The sequence below is a fragment of the Mus caroli genome, chromosome 6, assembly GCF_900094665.2.
Source record: "Mus caroli chromosome 6, CAROLI_EIJ_v1.1, whole genome shotgun sequence".
NCBI classification, from domain to species: Eukaryota; Metazoa; Chordata; class Mammalia; order Rodentia; family Muridae; genus Mus; species Mus caroli.
Window position 1 is genome coordinate 1,226,235 of NC_034575.1, and position 15,070 is coordinate 1,241,304.

The 15,070-nt window shown below is 44.4% G+C and overlaps 1 protein-coding gene across 1 annotated transcript; it reads left to right on the forward strand.

The window, feature by feature from the left end:
* Window positions 1–38: 38 nt before the first annotated feature.
* Window positions 39–10,957, forward strand: Peg10 (paternally expressed 10). Its single transcript, XM_021165033.2, is given in 3 exon segments — window positions 39–230; window positions 6,480–7,685; window positions 7,688–10,957. Coding segments are annotated over 2 exon segments (3,081 nt in total). The 5' UTR covers window positions 39–230; window positions 6,480–6,577; the 3' UTR covers window positions 9,661–10,957.
* Window positions 10,958–15,070: the final 4,113 nt, after the last annotated feature.

The following is a 15,070-nucleotide window of genomic DNA, read 5'->3' on the forward strand; positions in this document are numbered from 1 at the left end:
GCAGTCCGGGCTCCCGATACACGCGTTTCCAACTTGAGTTGGTGTGTGTCGAAGAATCCTGACCAACTACGACCTGGGGAGAGCAGCCAACCGAGAAGGTCCACCGAGCCTCGCCTAGGTCTGCTGCGCGGGCTGCGGTCCGGAGCCTTCTCCGGACCGCGGTCACCCAGTGGACCGGGTCGTCGCGGGACCCCTCATCCTTCGTGTCATCGCAGAGGAATCCTCGTGAGGTGAGTATGTGGTTAGGATTTTTTTTTTTTTACTCCCAGAAAACGGTCACACGCAATCCCCGTTTTACACCGGGAGCTGCGGGAGATAAAAGTAGCGCCCCCCAGAATATCTCCTCGCAAATTTTGTCAAGCCTTCAGTGGCCGGATCCTGAGACGAGAGCGTGGAAAGCAAGTCTTCACGGCTTCGGGTCCGCGAATTCAGTTTCCACGACTCGCGTCCAGAATTGGTCAGTAGACACATGAGCTGCGGACAGCGATGAGCTGCAGACGCACATGAGCTACTGACCGAATTGTGATGAGCTCCCCAAATACGCTGCAAAGTGACCGGCTCTGCTACTCTTAAATGCCGCGCTACAAACGGATTGCACTGCAGACGGCCGCGTCTTGTGCTGTGATGAACTAACGGGCGCTTCGTGCGCTACAAAATCCTAATAGGCGCTTCATGCGCTACAAAATACTCATAGGCGCTTCATGCGCTACAAAATATTCATAGGCGCTTCACACGCTACGAACTGATGGGTGCTTCATGCGCTTCGGTCACCTAACAAGGCGCTTCATGCGCTTCGCTGTACTAATGGGCGCTTCATGCGCTACGATGTACTAATGAGCGCTTAATGCGCTTCGCTGTACTAATGGGCGCGTCATGCGCTTCACTGTACTAATGGGTGCTTCATGCGCTTCAGTGTACGAACGAGCAAATAAAACGGGCGAACAGGCGAACCTGTGAACCGGGCGAACGGGGCGCTTCATGCGCCACAAACCAGCCCGAACTACGGCGATACCCAAAACCGATTTGTGCTTCACGCATTCAATTCGGAAAGCTGCAGGAGAATAACCAAACGCAAAAGCGCAACAAGAGTGAATTTAGAAGATGCGCTACAAACTGCGGCACAGGCATAAGACCTGCAGCCTCTTAAGTGACACAGAAAGTAGTGTTGGGAAGACGAGAGAACGTATCTCTCGTTGGTGAGAGGACAACACAGGTTCCCCGTTCGGGTCAAAACTGGCTCCGTTTTTCTGTCGGACGGCTATCTGCATGATGGTGGTGGTGCTGGTGGTAGACAAAATGGAGCCCTGGGAGGCCAAAATTGGTTTTAACATTCTGTCCACGTAACTCCTGCTTATGGCAGTGGAGTGGAGGGGTGCTGGATTTTGGAGATGGCGGAACGGCCTGCCTTGTCTAGTGGTGATTGATTGAGGTGACGGTGCAATGGACTTAGGGACACGAATGGGTGTCCAGCAACAGTTTGTGGAAACTGTCCGGTTTGCTGGGTGGGCACGAGGCCGAGGTGGGAGGTGGGAGATGATGGGAGGTGGGAGATGATGGGAGGTGGGAGATGATGGGAGGTGGGAGGTGGGGGTTCACTCTTGCTGCATGGAAGGGATCTGGTGGTTGGGAGCTGCTGGGAGGGGTCTGGGGAGGTAGGGGCGGGGGGAGGCATGCAGTCATTCTGCAGCCCTGTTGTAGCCAGGCTCAGACCTGCCCCGCCCATCCTAGCCTTGCCTCATCTGCAGAGAGGCCGCGCGCCTCGCCTGTCGCGCGCTTTTCCAGAACATGCTTCCACAGGCCCAACCTCCCAAGTGCTGATGCCTTAGAGCCAGCCTACCTGGTTCCCACCCCCAAGGCCCGCCTCCTCTGAGGTGGCCTGCCTAGCCCCCGCCCCCAAGGCCCCGCCTACCTTACTGTTCAGCTCCTCCCAGAGCTCCTCCAAGGTGGCCCAGAGCCCCGCCTTCCCCCAGCCTGCTTGCGCCTGCGCAATGCGGGCTGCAACCCCTCCCTTCAGGTTTGCCTCCAGTGCGCATGTGCGCCTCTGCCTGTCTGAGCCTGGCTGCACAGCCCCGCCTCCCTGCGGTTTCTCTGTTGTGCGGTTTTATTTTTTGTCCACAGGTGTCTAGTAAATAAAAGAATAATAAGAATAATTAACAACAATAATAATAAGTATACCTAACATGCATAAACACTTTTAATAAGTGCATTGCATTATTAAATAAAGATCCCACAATTAAAACTCCTGATAGTGGGATATGGGAACTTTTAAAAAGGCCTAACTGATGCCTTGAAGCAATGAAGGCAATTACTTATTTTAAATTAAAAATTAAATTTAAAAATATTTTCATATTTAATTATTTGATCAAGACACCATTGGACTTCCTGGAATTAAATGCTTTGGGAAATACAAAGCCAGAGGTGACTAGCACTGTGTTTCTTAGGCGTTTTCAGGGGCTCTAGTGTTATGGCTTGGCTTCTGAGAGAGATGTTTGTTAGCATAGAAAAGGTTTGTCATTGTTGTTTTTGTTTTTGTTGTTTCTTAAACATTCTAGGTGATTAGCCCTGGCTATAGTAAAGTGTGCTTGGCACATAATAAGGATTCATTAAATGTGTGTTAAATGGCCAGAATAAATTAATTATTCATTGTCTTGCTGCTGGACTTCAAGTTTTTTGAAATTTTGTTCCTTTTTCTCAAGGCACTTTGCTGTCCTGAGTTGAGTTGCTGGCCCTTTTGAAAACACATTTAAAAGTTTCTTTTTAAAAAAGTATGGTTTTGAACTCCAGTATTGTAAGCTGTAATTATAATGTGAACCAACTAAATTATATTCCAAATAACTAGCTTTTTTCATAAAAAGCTAATTATTTGTTATTCCAAGTAATTAGCTTTTTTCATAAAAAGCTAATTATTTGGTGTCCCAAGTAATTAGCTTTTTTCATAAAAAGCTAATTTAAATTGGGGCAAGTGGGTTATTAATGCTACATATTGACATTTCAAATTTGTGTGATATAACAGGGTGGTTACATTGCAGGACAGAAATGGTTACAACTGGCTTAATTAAACATCTGTGTAATTTACAGAGAAGCCAAATAAAAATGTTTCTAAATTAATGAAGAAATTTTTTTAAAAATCTGGTTCCATATTATATACTATGAGCCAGAATTTTGTTAAAGAGAGAAATAGGGGGCTTTTGCTCCCCCCAATCTCCTGCCTTCCTAGTGCCCCTCCCTAGTGTATAACTATCTGTGGGAAATATATGCTTATAATTACAGCTTGAAATGCATGCTTTGCTTTGGGAATTTTATCTGCATATTAAAGAGATTCAAAACATTGGAAAATATATGCAAATTACATTTCACAGATAATTCACGTAACATTAAGAAAATGAGATATATAAAATTTTAAAGCAACTAAAAGTTCCTTAACGGTGTTTCATTTCATAATGAGACATTTACATATTTTTATTTACTGTTGTTGCTCTTTGTGTTTCTTCAAAGTAAAAGTACTTTGAAGAAGACATTGTAAAGNGTTAATAATTAATCAGATGTATTTATTTATTATTCTTAATTGATTAATGATCATATATGAAGATGGTCCTCTCTCAAGCAGCTGGCTTATACAGTGTGAACTTTCAGTTCTCAGGAATGAGTCCTCTCAGCAGCCTCATCCCCACACCCAGTCCAGCCCTTTAAGAGGGCCTTTTGAGGAGCCACAATTTTTAAGTCAAATTAAAATGAAGGCAAAGTGCTTCTTGCCTGTCATCAACCTGTCCTGCCCTACAGTAAACATTGTCATTACTTGTTTATGGTTACTGTTAACCAGTTTGCCCAATACCTTATAACTTCTCACTGGTTAAACTACTCAGCTTTGGAGTAGAGTCCTACCCCAAAATTTCAAGCCCACCCCCACAGGCCTAAGCCTGAGGCCTAGGAGTGGTGAAGGTCACAGATATTCAACTGGTGACCTCACAAGATAAATAAGGCACTTAATTTGTTTAACCAGCATTATATTATTAAAAACCAAAAGCAAACCCCTTGAATAGCTTGGTGGGAGGGGCACAGCCTGAGTGATGTGAGTATAGCCCCCCACATCACCTTAACTCCAAGCTCACCTTAAATGATCTTACTGAGCAGAGTGATAGCTTTCCTCCTATTGCAGTTTCGGACCTATAGTTAGTTAGGTGTCTTTTATAGGTGATAATGTCCACCAGACCTGGCTTCAATAAAGCCCACCCCAGTAGGGCGTAGACCTTCCTGACCTGAGTCAGGCTGTACCAGGCCATGCTGAGACCGTCTTAAGGAAGGTTTTAATTTTTATTTTGAAATTGTCTTTCTTTTCTAGATTACAGAAGTCATACTTTAGTCACCTGTGTGTTCTGCTTATTGGAAAGGCCATAGGGACAACTTAGGACAAAAGGAAATGTCTGCAGATGGTTATGACAGGGGAGGGGCCTAAAAGATATACCCCCTCCCCTGGGGGGGGGGGTAGTGGGAGGGGGCGTGTGCTTGTTAAGAAAGCAGGGGGATGGGACAAAGATGATGAACAGGTGTCATGTGGGATGTCAGTTTTCCTCTTTTTTAAAATATTCAACAGGTTAAAATATTAGCTAACTTTGCTAATTAACAATTTTTTATCTTTTTGTTTCATGGAATTTAACTAGTGCCCATTTTTGCCTTGATTGGTAAAAGAAAAAAAATTATTTTTAAACTTATGTTTGTTCAAAAGTTTAAAACTTCATGTCCTTAAACTTTTATTGAGCTTTTTTAATTAAAAGTTTGTAACTATTAAAAAGTTATAAACTTTTTGAAGGTTTTAAAACTTTCAAAAACAACTTTTAAAAGTTTCTAAAACTTTAAGCTTTAAACTTAAAAGTTGTAAGTTCAATAAACTTTGAAATTCTTTAAAATGTTTCTAGACTGTCCAATTACAAAGTTTCTATACTTTCTAAAGATTTAAGCTTTAAACTTAGAAGTTGTTTGTAAGTTCAAACTTCTTAAAAGTTTTTTAAAACCTTCAATAAACTTTGTTAAACTTTTTAAAAAGTTTGCTAGACTGACCAATTACAAAGTTTTTAAAACTTTCAAGTTTTAAGCTTTAAGTACGAACTTACTTTTTAAAATTTAATAAACTTTGTTAAACTTTTAAAAAAGTTTGGGCTGTCTAATTACAAAGATTTTAAACTTTTTGTTCTTTACTATAATTATTTAAATTTTGCCATTTTGCGATCCTTACAAATACATAAGTATTAATCACTCTAATTGCACTTAGCCCTGTTTCTCAGGAAGTACATAGGTAGTAACCTTATTAGTCAGTTAACAGTTGTTATTGAGTAATTTCTACCTGTTATCTTTTTTAGGGTTCTTTTTTTCTTTATTAAATTATTTTATTTGTTTACATTCCAAATGTTTCCCCCCACTTCCTGTTCCCCAACCCCAGAGTTCTTCACCCCATCCCCCTTCCCCTTTGCCTCTGAGAAGGTGCTCCCCCCACCCTCCCACCCACCACCCCCTACCCTTTTCTCTCATTCCCTACCCTCCCACCCCCCTTACCTATGTTATGTAATTAAAACATGAAGAATTTAAATTGTGCTATTATCGGGCATTTTTAAAAAAAAGATGTCCTAGTGTATAGCCCATTTCTTCCTAGTAGGCATCAATTAATATTTGTTTTAATAATTTCCTAATAAAGTAAACTGACATCCCCATGAGCTGTTCAATGCTTTTCTATCCCATAGAGAATTCTCCTGAGGAAGTTAATTTGTGGTCATAAAAGCAATTAGATAATCTTGTGGTTTTTGTGATAGTGGTTGTCATGACTTAATATTCAGGCTTCATTGTTAAGGGTGTGCCTCTGATGTGGCATTTGGCCAACTACTTGGATTTTTCAGAGCTGATGAGTACAGGCATTGTGGTTTTCATACCTACCTCTCATGTGTGTGGCTTCTTATTGATTAGGGTGTTATTTTCTCCTGTGGTTCTTATTAGTAAAAGGTATGATGCTGGAATCAATTTGCATGATTTTGAAGTTATTTTGCATAATTTGTTTTCTATTTATCTGCCTTGGAAGTTTCTTGCTGTGTGACCTCTATACCCAAACAAACAAATAAAACCCAAACCTTTCAGTTTTTAAAGGTGTATGAAATCTGAGAAATCTCTGCTCTTTTCCATGAAGAGCTGGCACTGATACATGAAAGGACCCAGCATGTCAGGGTTGCCATCGAACTTCTCAGGAAGGTCTTCAAGGCAGCATAAAGGTGTACTGCTGCTGATGGGTATATGTTACTAATTATAAAGAGCAAGTGAAGTAGTATGTTTCTCATTATTTTGTGACTGATTATCTCATCATATTGAGGGTGTGTATTCTGTTGACTAATTATCAACTGATAATTAATTATCAGGGCATATTTGAACACCTAAATCCCTGCTAATAGCGACTGCTCTGAATGAGTATGTTGAATGTATGCCTCTGTTGTCATTTACAGGAACAGGCGGGTTTTAAGAACCAAAAGACTGCCAACCACGAGGGTCCCAGGATCCAGGGCTCCCTCCCCAGGGGAGTGAAGCCCCTCCCACCGCAGCCATGGCTGCTGCGGGTGGTTCCTCCAACTGCCCGCCCCCTCCCCCTCCCCCTCCTCCCAACAACAACAACAACAACAACAACACCCCGAAGAGCCCGGGCGTGCCTGACGCCGAAGATGATGATGAACGCAGACACGAAGAGCTCCCTGAAGACATCAACAACTTTGACGATATGAACAGGCAGTTTGAGAATATGAACCTGCTGGATCAGGTCGAGTTACTTGCACAGAGCTACAGTTTGCTGGATCATTTAGATGACTTTGATGATGATGATGAGGACGATGACTTTGATCCAGAGCCTGACCAGGATGAGCTCCCTGAGTACAGTGACGAAGATGACCTGGAGCTTCAGGGTGCTGCAGCAGCCCCTATCCCAAACTTTTTCTCCGATGATGACTGCCTTGAAGACCTTCCTGAGAAGTTCGATGGCAACCCTGACATGCTGGGTCCTTTCATGTATCAGTGCCAGCTCTTCATGGAAAAGAGCACCAGAGATTTCTCAGTTGACCGCATCCGTGTATGCTTCGTGACAAGCATGCTGATCGGCCGTGCCGCCCGCTGGGCTACTGCCAAGCTGCAAAGATGTACTTACCTGATGCACAACTACACTGCCTTTATGATGGAGCTGAAGCATGTCTTTGAAGACCCTCAGAGACGTGAAGCTGCCAAACGCAAGATCAGACGTCTGCGCCAGGGCCCTGGACCTGTTGTGGACTACTCCAATGCATTCCAGATGATTGCCCAGGACCTGGATTGGACTGAGCCTGCCCTGATGGATCAATTCCAGGAAGGTCTCAACCCAGACATTCGCGCAGAGCTGTCTCGCCAGGAGGCCCCCAAGACCCTGGCTGCTCTGATTACTGCCTGTATTCACATCGAGAGAAGGCTGGCCCGTGATGCTGCTGCAAAGCCTGATCCTTCACCCAGAGCCTTGGTGATGCCTCCAAACAGCCAGACCGATCCCACCGAGCCTGTGGGAGGTGCCCGCATGCGCCTGTCCAAGGAAGAAAAAGAGAGACGCCGCAAAATGAACTTATGTCTCTACTGCGGCAACGGAGGCCATTTCGCCGACACGTGTCCAGCGAAAGCCTCCAAAAATTCGCCGCCGGGAAACTCCCCGGCCCCGCTGTAGGGGGACCTTCAGCGACAGGGCCAGAACGAATAAGGTCCCCACCCTCCGAGGCTTCGACTCCGCACCTACAAGTGATGCTCCAGATTCATATGCCGGGCAGACCCACCCTGTTTGTCCGAGCTATGATTGATTCTGGTGCATCTGGCAATTTCATTGATCAAGACTTTGTCATACAAAATGCAATTCCTCTCAGAATCAAAGACTGGCCAGTGATGGTGGAAGCTATTGATGGGCATCCAATTGCCTCGGGCCCAATCATTCTGGAAACCCACCACCTGATAGTTGATCTGGGAGACCACCGTGAGATACTGTCATTTGATGTGACTCAGTCTCCATTCTTTCCTATTGTCCTAGGAATTCGTTGGCTGAGCACACATGACCCTCACATTACCTGGAGTACCCGCTCCATTGTCTTCAACTCTGATTACTGCCGACTTCGCTGCCGGATGTTTGCACAGATACCTTCTAACTTACTGTTTACAGTGCCACAAGTGAATTTGCATCCGTATCTACTTCATCATGTGCATCCGCATGTGCATCCGCATCTGCATCAGCATCTGCATCAGCATCTGCATCAGTTTCTGCATCCAGATCCGCATCAGTATCCGCATCCGGATCCGCATTATCATCATCATCAGCAGGTGGATATGCAGCACCAACTGCAGCAGTATCTATATCAGTATTTGTATTACCATCTGTATCCGGTTATGCACCACCATCTGCCTCCAGATCAGCATGAGCATCTGCATGAGTATCTGCATCAATATCTGCATCAGTATCTGCATCAGTTTCTGCATCACCATCTGCATCCGGATCTGCATCAGTATCTGTATCAGTATATGCATAACCATATGAATCCGGATCCGCATCACCATCCTCATCCAGATCCCCATCAGGATCCACATCACCATCCTAATCAGGATCCCCCTCAGGATCCTCCCCCTCAGGATCCTCCACATCAGGATCCTCCACCTCAGGATCCTCCACATCAGGATCCTCCACATCAGGATCCTCCACATCAGGATCCTCCACATCAGGATCCTCCACATCAGGATCCACCTCAGCATCAGGATCCTCCACATCAGGATCCACCTCAGCATCAGGATCCACCTCAGCATCAGGATCCTCCACATCAGGATCCACCTCAGCATCAGGATCCCCATCAGGATCCCCATCAGGATGCCCATCAGGATCCCCATCAGGATCCACACCTGCATCAGCACCAGCATCCACACCAGCATCCGCAGATGCATCCTCACGGGCATCCTAACGCTCCTCAGCAGCCACCATTCTTCTACCACATGGCTGGATTCAGAATTTACCACCCTGTAAGGTATTACTATATTCAGAATGTGTATACACCTGTTGATGAGCATGTCTATCCGGGTCACCGGGTGGTTGACCCTAACATTGAGATGATTCCTGGAGCTCATAGCCTTCCAAGTGGACATTTGTACTCAATGTCTGAGTCTGAAATGAATGCTCTGCGAAATTTCGTGGACAGGAATGTGAAAGATGGGCTCATGACTCCCACTGTGGCGCCCAATGGAGCCCAAGTCCTGCAAGTGAAAAGAGGGTGGAAACTCCAAGTTACTTACAATTGCCGAGCTCCACAGAGTGGCACCATCCAAAATCAGTACCTTCGCATGTCTCTTCCAAATATGGGAGACCCTGCACACCTGGCAAGCTATGGTGAATTTGTCCAAGTTCCTGGCTACCCATATCCAGCCTATGTTTACTATACAGGTCCGCAAATGATGACTGCGTGGTACCCAGTAGGACGAGATGTACATGGAAGAATAATCGTTGTGCCTGTTGTAATCACCTGGTCTCAAAATACGCACCGCCAGCCTCCGGTGCCCCAGTATCCTCCTCCGCAGCCACCTCCACCACCACCACCACCTCCACCGCCACCGCCACCTCCACCAGCATCATCCTGCAGTGCCGCATAGAACCTGTCATGTCCTTTGTAGTCTCTGCCCTCAACTTGATCCTGTGCAGCTTCTCAATCAATGACTGTGTGCTACTGGACCTTCTGAGGCATGGAGGCATGCAGGGCTAAAGTCAGTTTTCATCTTGACTGCCAGTTTATAAGTTGACAGGCCTGGGTTTTACTTGTTAAAACCTTTCACCATCTCAATCACAGGCTGCCAAATGACTTTATAAAGAAGCTGATACAAACACAGGCCATGCTGACTTCTTACAGAGGGAGAGAAGAGGAAGAGAAGAAGAAAGAGGAGCAGGAAGACATGACTTGCCCGTATGCTGGGCACCTTATAAAGGAAGCCAGACTTTTCGGTGCAGTATGGAAAGGCTTCCGTGATTCTCTTGCTGCACCCCATGAAACTTCACCACCTTCAAACTCCATTTTCACGGTTCCGTTAATTTTCAAGGAGCAGCAACTCGACTGGTTCTCTGCAACATGAAACGCCCCAGCTTGAAAAGGAAGTGCTCTCTCAGACTGACTTGTGAGTGTGCCTTCACGTTCTGGTGCAAATCACGTGGACCCAAGAACTCTGACATAACATCCTACCATCATCATGCCAGAAATTGGTTCCCCTAAAATGTGACACTTGGCAAGCAGAAGCTTCTGGTGGCTTCAGGTGCGTTAGGGGTTTGTAAAAAGTTGTAATCACCTCTTAGTCATGCAAGAGGGCACATCAAAAGGACTTCTAAATTTGGTGCCCAAACTTTGACAGGAGCCTGTGAGTTAGTTCATTGTAACCAACTTGTCAGGGACTTCAGCAAGAATTTCCATGAATGTTGTTAATTGGCTGGAGAAACACCAGCAAAGTTTTGCAATCATCCACCCATTTGTCTGCCGTTATGCATCTGGACATCTGGATGTTTAGAGCGGGGAAATGATTTTGCACCCAGATCCACACTCCTCTCATGTCAGATATTTGGAATGAGAGCACCGGGCATCGTCTTGAAGATACAGACTTCTAAGAATGGAGTCTCTTGCTACTACCTTGAAACATTTGTCTAACCTCTCTTTCTGTTTGATTCTCTACAACTACCATTAACCCTGCTGCAGGATTTGTCACCATTCTGCCTGACTGCTGAGACTCCATTTTGTTGCTATGCAAGGAGATGAAAGAGGCAGACCTAAAGGAGCAGTAGGACATAACATGGTTTTTATTTCTACCTGTCATGAATCTTAATGGTGAAGTTTCCTTTTTCGTCAGCATTTATCTCTTTGTTATCCTGACATGTTTTAATTAGTTTAGTGGGTTTTTTTTTCTATTGGTGGTGGGTTTCTTTTTGGTTGTTTTTTTGTTGTTGTTGTTTTTTTGTTTTTTTTGTGGTAATCATTTTGATTTTGGATCACTGCGTGTTTTAGTGTTTTACAGTAATTACTTTTAAATGGTGCATTTGCTTCTGATTTTTTTTTTTTATGAAGCACCACATCAGTTTACCTCAGATCTCAATTCCATCCTTCATGCTTTTTTTTTTTTAACTCATTTGATCTTCAAGCTGCAGAGGGCCTAGCAATGGGTCATCACCTGCAGCCCTGGCATGTACACACGGACATTTGCCACCACTGAAAGCAAATAGTTGGAGAAGTTGGCCACCTGAGTCAAGGAGATGGTGCTGGTGTGAGTTCACAGCTCACAAGGGACAGTAAAGCTTGACATTGACTTTGGCAGTGTGTACTATGCTCTACCCCTATATATACTCTATAGATGTTAGGCATTAAGGATAAGTGATCTTAAATTTACTGAAATTTTGTTAAGTTGATCAATTTTACATTAATTGTTTATATTGTGTTTTTTCTTTTATTTTGTTATTTTGGCACTTCCAACAAAAATGCCTTTATTCATTTATTAGGAAGAAATTGGAGTGGTGAACACAAACTAACAAAATTAACTAATTGGCTGTGGGCTCAAATTTGAATTCCTTATTAATTCAAAGTGAAGGAGGTGTGAGAGTTTCTATCGCTGGTCATGAAGTTCACCACGAAGAGTCAGTTTAGTTTGTACCAGGAGGCATTTAGCTGAGAGTGATTTGAGTTGGGCATCTTTACGATGCAGTCCAGACTTGTGTTTAAGTTTACAGGTACCTCTTGGACTCCTGAATTGATCTTGATGTCACACATCATCGACATCCCGCATCCCACACAGTTCCAAGATTGGCGACAGAGAGCATCCTGTTGGAGAGACCTGACCAGTCACGAAGGACCGCCTGCAGACTCTTCTGCAGGGACCATGCTACATATTCAGCTGGAGAGGGAACACGCATCTGATGGGAATGGATTGTTTTTGCTTGTTTCAGAATTTTGCTGTTGAGTTGTTGTTAAACATTGCATTGTTTTTCTTTCTTTTTTTTTTTCCTATAGTCAATTAAGAATAAGGGATAGATAATCATAAGTATTGTGGGCTGGGAGGGATAGTTAAGTAATCTTAGGTGGGTGGGTAATTTAGGAAATTAAGTTAGGATAAGATAAGATAAGCTAGGATAAGTTAGATAAGTTAGGATAAGTTAGATAAGTTAGGATAAGTTAGATAAGTTAGGATAAGTTCCATAAGATAGGATAAGTTAGTTCACATAGGATAAGTTAGATCACATAGGATAAGTTAGATTACATAGGATAAGTTAGATCAAATACCTCAACAAGTGGACGAGTGTACTTATTTGTCCCCTACCCTACCAACTTTACCTTTAAGGCCGAGCTCAGAGGGAACTACAGGGAAATCAGTGTTAGGAGTGAATTGGACATGGATGGCATTCTAGTGAAGGTTAGGACGATTAGAGTAATCTAATACAGGCTCTGGGAATTAACTCAAGGGATTTTAGGAATGCCAGATGACAGTCATCATTTGATAAAACTGTTGCTGGAATAAAGTTTAGAATGTTGAATGGTAAATGTTAATGGAAATTGTACGAAAATGAATAAAAGTTCTTTCCATACCCCTCCCTCCCTTAACCCAGTCTTTCTTTCCTCCCCCCCTCCATAACCTACCCCTTCTTCCCTTCTCCCAAACACACTTCTCCCTTTCCTAACTCACCACTTCTCCCCTTCCACTCCCTAACCCACCCCTTCTTCCCTCCCCCCCTCCAGAACCCACCCCTTTCTTCCCCCTCCCTAACACACCCCTTCTTCCTTCCCCCCTCCAACCCCACCCTTCAAACTATATTACTGTATTCTCTTTATTATATTTCTTTGTATTACTAAAACTGTATTGATGTTACAATAAAAATTCAATAAATAAAGACTTAGTGGTTAAGGCAAATTGTGTCCTGATCATTTCAGCGCCCACTGGCATCAAGAATGGAGGGAGGAGAGGTGGGATGGGTCTGGAGTGACAAGGGGTGGGAGCTAGGAAGATAAGGGGTTGGGGAGGGGCCAAATGGAAAAAAAGATGGTGGGGAAGGGTAGGTATGGGAACAAGTTTGGCCTGGGGGTGGTATATAAACAACACATCAGTCCCACAGTACATCATCAATGATAATCCCCCAGGAAATGGACTAACTCGTTGAAGTTTTGAAGTTAACAAAAGTCATCACCTCACAACAAATCCAATGACAAAGATTATTAATCCCATTATTATTTGGAACACTTGAAATTCATTAATATATTGGAGAGGGGCATAAGAGAATGAAAAGGAAGAGCAACGGTAGAAGCCTGGGAGATGGGGCCGGAGGCTGAGATGAGATCAGGAGTGTGGTCGGCATAGTGGTATGAAACATACCACTCACATAGATTCTTATATCAATGACATCCCAGACTAGAATAACCCATGACACCAATTTATAAAACTCATGTGTAAGAAAGCCACCAATTAATAGTGATTAGTGACACAACGGTCTTAATATCAGGATTTCTTGGAAATGCTGAGACAAATGGGCGATGGGGAAGGCTGGCAATAGGGCAGAGTGGGAGATGGGAAGTAGTGGCAAGAAAGGTATGAGTTGAGTAAGTTTGGAATGGAGTTTTATATCATATAATCAAATAACAATACACAATACCCAAGAAAATAAGTATATTGTAGCCACAGAAGACTAACATTCAAATCCACCAACTAATGGCAAAAACATTGACATCACACTGGGTATAATTCAATACAATTGGAATTCTTGATATGAGTTGAGATGGGGGAAGAAGACAGAGACAGTAACGTTGTGGGGTTAGGAGTCCAGTGGGAAGGGGTGGTATATAAATGAAGGGGTGGTGTATAAGGGGAGAGTGGTATATAAAGGGAGGACTGGTAAAAAAGGAAGGAAGAGTATATGAAGGGAGGGGTGGTAAAGAAAGGGAGGGATGTATAGAACAGGAGGGGTGGTGTAGAAAAGGAGGGGTGGTGTATAAGGGGAGGGGGGAGCATAAAGGGAAGGGTAGTGTCTAAGGAGAGGGGTTGTGTATAAAGGGAGAGGTGGTGTATAAGGGGAGGGGTGGAATGTAAGGGGAGGGGTGCTTTATAAGAAGAGGGTGGGGTAGAAAAGGAGGATGATGTATAAGGGGAGGGGTAAGGTATAAGTGGCAGGGTGGTGTATAAAGGGAAAGGTAGTGTATAAGAAAGAGGTGGTGTATAAACGGAAAGGTGGGGTTTAAGGGGAGGGGTGCTGTACAAGGAGAGGGGTGGGGTATAAGAGGAGGGGTACTCTATAAGGAGAGGGGTAGTGCAGAAAGGGAGAGGTGGAGTATATGGAGAGGGGTGGTGTATAAGGGGAGTGGTAAGGTATAAAGGAAAGGGTGGTGTATAAGAGGGGTAGTATAGAAAGAGAGGGGTGGTGTATAAGGAGAGGGGTAAAATGTAAGGTGAGAGGTGCTATAAAATGAGAGGGGTGGTGTAGAAAAGGAGGGGTGGTGTATAAGGGGAGGGGTAAGGTATAAGTGGAAGGGAGGGGTTTAAAGGGAAGGGTGGTGTATAAGAAGAAGGGGGTATATAAGGAGAGGGGTGGTGTATAAAGGGAGAGGTGGAGTATAAGAGGAGGGGTGGTGTACAAGGAGAGGGTGGTATAGAAAGTGAGGGAAAGTGTTTAAAGGGAGAGGTGAGGTATAAGAGGAGGGGTAAGGTATAAGTGGAAGGGTGGTGTATAAGGAGGGGTGGGATATAAGGGAGAAGTGGGGTATAAGGGGAGGGGTGGTGTATAAAGGGAGGGGTGGTGTATAAGAAGAGGGGGTGGTGTATAAGGGGAGGGGTGGTGTATACGAAGAGGGGTGGTGTATAAGGAGAGGGGTGGTGTATCAGGGGAGAGTTGGTGTATAAGGGGAGGGGTGGTGTATAAAGAGAGGGGGTGGTGTATAAGAAGAGGGGTGGTGTATAAGAAGAGGGGTGGTGTATCAGGCGAGGGGTGGTGTATAAGAAGAGGGGTGGTGTATCAGGCGAGGGGTGGTGTATAAGAAGAGGGGTGGTGTAT